We start from the raw sequence: 6,682 nt of genomic DNA, 5'->3' as shown, positions 1-6,682 counted from the left end.
TGGCGGGAATTTCGCCTTTTTGGGATTTAGACCACACGGGCTAGCTGGCTCTGGTCGGGACCGCCAAGGTGGATCGTTGGGACTGAAAGTGTGAGCAGGTACGACGTGCACCAAACCAGGGGCGCCCCGAGGCGCAGGGAACCGGCTCCCCTCGCCCTTTGGCCGGCCCGCGCGGATCACTGCCTTGTGCGGACCTGGCGGGGCTTGCCCCCGGCCGGGAGAAGTCGGGTTTGCGCAGGGCCCTACTGATCCTCGCCTGCAGTCTGCGAGGCAGCTTGCAGTTCCAGACACTGCGGGGAAACTGGCTCAGTGCGGTTTAGTAACGTAGCGGAGGACGCAGGTCAAGGCGGGCACTGGAAGTGCAGCTAGATCTGTCCTGCTAACAGTTTTTTCTTCTTCACCCTGCCCTGGGCTGCAGGGTCTGACGTAGAGGGGATTTTAAGTTACTGCCACAGCCGGTCGGGGGTGCATTCTAAGTTCTGACAGCCTTGATCTGGGGGAGTCCGTGGCGGGGAGAGTTGTTGAGGATTTGGCCTTTCGTTTTTTTCCTTTGTGCGGTGGGGGGGTGGCGGCTTTTGGGGAACTTTCTGAGGTCACCCCCAATGTCTCGGCCCTCCCCACCTACAGGAATCTCATCACAACTTCTTTGGAGCCCTTAATGATAATCATAATGAACCCCAAACATTTCAGGACATGAAGTAAACATGGATAACTGTCCCGCTGCGTCGACGTTCCTGACCGACAGCTTGGAGCTGGAGCTGGAGACAGAATGGTGCAAACCCCCTTGCTTTTCTTGTGATTTTGACAACAGGGGAGGAGGAAAACATTTTTCTGGAGAGTCCTACCTTTCCAGCGGAGCTCTTAAGCGGTAGGTAAAAAGTCGGAAACTTTGTTTTTCCCTATTCAGATTTTTTATCAGTCTGTTTAGGAATGTTATTTAATTATGAGTTAAGTCCATTAAACTTTAATGTTCATCAGGCAATGTTCTTGTAAATCGGCTTAGTATATCACACAGATGCAAGCTATTAGCTCTGTTGGGTTCCTGGTTAGAGCACACCTGAAAGATATTTGCAAGGAGGACTTTCTTGTTACCTGATGTTCTCTGACCTCACTGCTGCCTCAGCTTTGGAGTAAGGAGCTGGGCACTAATTTACTTGAAGTGAATTCTGAACTACCTGGGCTTTTTGAAGTCCCATTTCCTTCTAAAACATGAGATAATATTCTGAAGCATCTCAATAATTAAGACATGCACATTTTTTGTTGCCCCAGTGTCTTCTCACTCTGTATATTTAAACATATAGAAATCTTATAGACTTATTTTTTTTAAACTTTCTAATAAATGCTCCAGATTGTGTAAGTTCACAGGAATGTTATCTTCAAAGCTCTTGTCTTGGACATGTGTATCCACATATTGCAGTAAAACTGCTGTTGCTGAAATATTTTGGAAATACCTGCTGAGGCAATTTCAGTCGGAAAGGAAACCATTTTTGTTGATTATTACAGTTGTACCTTCTTTGAGACCTTAAACGATATTACTCAACTTGATTATGCCCTTCTTTAGACATGGCTCAGAATACCTTTTAACTGTCTTAAAAATTAAATGTCCCCTCAAAGGGTGAAATTCTACAACTGAAGACCACAGTTGAAGACAGGTGAAAGTATGTTCCCTAGACCCCTTTCCACATTTTTCCCTCAAATTATATTGCTCTTTAAACTTTTTTTTATCACAGTATAGGGTTGAATTCTTAATACAGTCCAGTTGTACTGTTACTGAGATATAAGGTACCAAGGCACTTCCTTACTTTATAACATCATTGTTGACATGTCATGTGTAACATGGATTCATATAATGTCAAAAAAAACCCTCATGCTATAGTATGGGATATAGCATACTTTTTATGAGATTAAATCAGAGTTTCATTTCAGACTGATTTTGAATCTTGATCCTTTACCAACTAATTTTGAAGAGGATACAGTGGAAATATTTGGCATTCAATGGGTTACTGAAACAGCATTAGTGAATTCATCTAGAGTTCTCTTTCATCTCTTGAGGTATGTTTTGTCTTTTATTTTAAAACTGCCATTGAGTGTTGATGCTTTTCAGATTTAAGTTACATTGCTGGGTGGTTTCTAATACTGATATTACAAAAGCACCTGTAGAATTGTGATTGCTGCTTACTTGATTATCTTATCAGTAACAACAATTAAGCAATAATGTTTGATGGAGTAATGGTTTTAATGAGTTCTTTTTTAGTGATTTTCAGAATTTTTATTCTTCTGTATTTGACATCATATATTGAAGACAAACATTTTAGGCTTTGAACTATTCCATAATTTTGGAAGAAAAATAAAATCTTTTGTTGCTTAATAGTCATAATTTTTCAGTAATCTTTAGAGAATGAACTCAGACTTCCAAATATATTTTTCAGACTATAATAGAATATGTAATAGAAATATGATTAACCTGGACATTAAAAATATTTTTAATAAAAATTTTCAAACATACACAGATGTAGAGAGAATAGTATAACGAACCTCCATATACCCTCCCTCAGTTACGATAAATATCAAGGGTTTATCACATTTCCTTCATCTGTCCTTATCCCTCTACTCTTGGCTTAAGTATTTCTTAAGCAAATTCCAGGCATCATGTCATCTCACCCTTAATTACGTCAGTATGTATCTCTTAAAAATATGAACTTATTTTTTAAACATAAACATTACCTCATAATCACAATTAACGAAATTGAAATAATTCTTCATTATTATTTAAAACCCAGTCCATAATTCAGATTTTAGATTTGGAATCACTTATTAAAGGCAAATTATTAGCCCAAAATACATTAAGAATGTATACATGGGGGCTTCCCTGGTGGCTTAGTGGTTGAGAGTCCGCCTGCCAATGCAGGAGACACGGGTTCATGCCCCGGTCTGGGAAGATCCCACATGCCGCGGAGCAGCTGGGCCCGTGAGCCATGGCCACTGAGCCTGCGTGTCTGGAGCCTATGCTCCGCAACGGGAGAGGCCACAGCAGGGAGAGGCCTGCATACCACAAAAAAAAAATAAAAAAGAATGTATACATGGTAATTCTAAAATTTATATGGAACCACAAAAGATCCCAAATTGCCAAAACAATCCTGAGAAAGAAGAGCAAAGCTAGAGACATCACACTTTCTGATTTCAAACTGTATTAGAATGGTATAGTAAACAAACAGTATGTTATTGGCATAAAAACAGACACATAGGTGAATGGAACAGAATTGAGGGCCCAGAAAACCCCACACATATAGGGACAATTAATTAATGGAAAAAGAGCAAAGAACATAACATTAAAGGGCAGTCTTCAATAAATGGTGTTGGGAAAATTGGACAGCCATAGGCAAAAGAATGAAACTAGACCACTGTCTTATATCATACACAAAAATTAACTCAAGATGCATTAAAAGCTTGAATATAAGACCTGAAACCATAAAATGTATAGAAGAAAATATAGGCAGTAACCTCATTGACATCAGTCTTAGCAATATTTTTGTGGCTCTAAGTCCAAAAGCAAGGGAAACAAGCAAAGATAAACAAATGTGACTACATCGAACTAAAAAGGTACTCACAGCAGAGGAAACCATCGTCAAAGTGAAACGGCAACCTACTGAATGAGAGAAAATAATTTGCAAATCATATATTTGGTTAATATGAGGGGTTAATATCCAAAATATATAAAGAATTCATATAGCTCAACAGCAACAACAATAACAACAAATCTGATTAAAAAATGGGCAGAGGATCTGAACATATATTTTTCCAAAGAATACTTGCAGATTACCAACAGGCATATATGAGAAGATGTTCAACATGACCATTAAGGGAATGCAAATCAAAACCACAGTGAGATGTCACCTCACACCTGTTAGAATGGCTGTTATCAAAAAGACGAGAAATAACAAACGAAGATGTGAAGAAAAGGGAATCCTCATGCCCTGTTGGTGGGAGTGTAAATTGGTGCAGTCACTATGGAAAAGTGTGGAGGTTCTTCAAAAAGTTAAGAATAGAGCTACCTATGACCCAGCTATTCCACTTCTGGGTATTTATCTGAAGGGCATAGAAACACTAATTTGAAAAGATATATTCACCCCCTGTGTTCATTGCAGCATTATTTTTAACAGTCAAGATATGAAGATATGGAAACAACCTAAGTGTCCTTCAATGGATGAATGGATGAAGGAATTTTAAATATTTATATACACACATATACACACACACACACACACACAATGGAATACCATTCAGACTTAAAAATGAGTGAAATCATGCCATTTGCAGTAACATGGATGGACCTTGAGGGTATTATACTTAGTGAAATAAGTCAGACAGAGAAAGACAAATACTATATGATTTCACTAATATATGGAATCTAAATAAAGTAAATGAACAAACAAAATAAAACAAAAACAAACTCTTAGTTACGGAGAACAGATCAGTGGTTACCAGAGGGGAAGGGATTTAGTAGGTGGGTGAAAAAGGTGAAGGGAGTCAACTGTATGGTGATGGATAGTAATTAGGCTTGTGGTGGTGATCATGTTGTAGTGTACACAGATGTGGAATTATAGTGCTGTATACTTGAAACTTATATAATTAAAAGAAGAATGTATACATGGTACATTTAAATGAAAATGGAAAGTTGGAGGGATTTCCCCTCTCACCCTCATCCCATGGAACCTGTGCCATATTATGTGTTTTATTGGGAAAATAGGCTGTGTGAGTGATTCTGTATAATCCTAAACATTATAGAATGAGTTGAGTCTTACCCAGGACGTAGGTTATGAATGTGGCTCAATCTTTAAGGAGCTGAAAGGCAACTAGGAAGAATGGCAAGAGAAGATTATTCTCAGAAATTAATGTGGAACATCGTAAGTTAAAACTTCCCCTGATTAGTCTACATTACATATTCTATTCCTCTTCAGAACTCCTATTGTGTAACTACATGATACAATTTAACATTTCATTATATAACTGTTAACCTAGGATGTTTTATATAACCATCTTAAACTTCTTAAAGATATAAACAGTATCTTCCTGATGGGGAAATCTATGATATTTTATATAATTTTTGAGATAAATGTAGCTGTTAGTAGATCTTTTTGGGAGGTCAAAGACATGTTTTATTTTCTCTCAGAGTCTTTATTACCTGAAGCTGACAGTAATAAACATTCATGAAGTGTTAAACATTATTCACGAATGAGCAGCATTAAAGCTGTGTAAAAGATTTGGAAATACTGTGTAATTGTTGCATGCTTTAAACTACTCTAAAACTAATTCTCACCTTACATTTTTTAAATTAGGCAACAGCTCTACAACTTGGAAACCTTATTACAGGCCAACTGTGATTTTGGTAAGTTTTAAATATGTTTAATGGCAAAAAGAAATGGTGCTCCCTTACAGTGAATTGTACATGGATCTATGATGTGTCATTGGGCTATCATAATAACATGAAGGAAGTGATAGTTCAGAAGTTCAGGATACAGTTATATTTAGTGTTCAGAAAAAGTATGACACTTAAATTTTGTTTGTAGATGAAATTTATAGTATTTTTCCAAATCTGCAAGTAAAATTAAGGCTAAACATCTTTGAAGTGAATTAGTAACTTGCTTTGGGGGTGGGGAGTGGGCTGGAGAACGTAGAGAAATAGAAAGTGCTGGACCTCATGCTGTCTTTCTTGTTTTTCTTTTCTGCTTTCTCTTTTCGTTTTTTTTTTAATTTTATTTATTTATTCTTATTTTTGGCTGCATTTGGTCTTTGTAGCTGCGTGCGGGCTTTCTCTAGTTGCAGTGAGCGGGAGCTACTCTTTGTTGCAATGTGCGGGCTTCTCATTGCAGAGGCTTCTCTTTGTTGTGGAGCATGGGCTCTAGGTGTACGGGCTTCAGTACTTGTGGCACTTGGACTCCGTAGTTGTGGCTTGTGGACTCTGGAGCGCAGGCTCAGTAGTTGTGGCACACGGCCCTAGTTGCTCCACGGCATGTATGATCCTCCCGGACCAGGGCTTGAACCTGTGTCCCCTGCATTGGCAGGCGGATTCTTAACCACTGCGCCACCAGGGAAGTCCCTGTTTGTTTTTAACATTTAATGGATTACTGATTTGTGGGGGAATTGGTATAGTTAAGGTAGTGAAGGGAATTGAAGGGCAGTATGTTTTAGTTCAGGCTAGCTGCTTCTCGTTTCTAACAATTCTGGTACAGTGTAGTATTTAGAATCATGACTCTGTGGTCAGCCTGGGTTCTAACCCTAGCTAATTGTGGGTCTCACACTAGGTAATAGTTCCCACCATTGAGTTCTTGTGAGGACTAAATGACATAATGTGTGTTAGGTGCTTAGCCTAGTATCTGTTATTAGTGATGCCCAGCAAGCAAAGATCACTTGGAACCCACCTTTGAAGGGTTTATTAGCTTAGGAAGCAAGGGGGAGATATACATCATGAGGAACAGTTGGGGCTTCTCAGTAAGAGGAAGTAGGGAGGGGCTTTTGACAGGGTATGCACTTGTGCTGGCTGATTTGGGGTAGAGTTTAAGGGGGCTGTGGCTTTATTCTGGATTTGATGCTGTTAAGAAGCAGGAGCAATTTGATGACTAAGTTAATTTTTATTTTTCTCCAGAAGGTGGGACACGCAGCAGGAGGCAAGGGAAGATTCTAA

The 6,682-nt window shown here is 39.0% G+C and overlaps 1 protein-coding gene across 1 annotated transcript in view; it reads left to right on the top strand.

Annotated features, from left to right (window-relative positions):
- Window positions 1-704: 704 nt before the first annotated feature.
- The window catches only part of MMS22L (MMS22 like, DNA repair protein), a gene marked incomplete at both ends in the record, with an annotated part of 136,730 nt that continues 130,752 nt past the window's right edge, over window positions 705-6,682 (top strand). Inside the window, 3 exons of the mRNA XM_082669051.1 lie at window positions 705-868; window positions 1,927-2,052; window positions 5,337-5,386. Of these exons, the coding sequence (XP_082525177.1) occupies window positions 705-868; window positions 1,927-2,052; window positions 5,337-5,386 (340 nt within the window). The remainder of the gene's footprint in view (window positions 869-1,926; window positions 2,053-5,336; window positions 5,387-6,682) is intronic.

Source organism: Grampus griseus, assembly GCF_964374135.1.
Source record: "Grampus griseus genome assembly, chromosome: 13".
NCBI classification, from domain to species: domain Eukaryota; kingdom Metazoa; phylum Chordata; class Mammalia; order Artiodactyla; family Delphinidae; genus Grampus; species Grampus griseus.
This window is presented reverse-complemented; position numbering and strand designations above follow the sequence as displayed.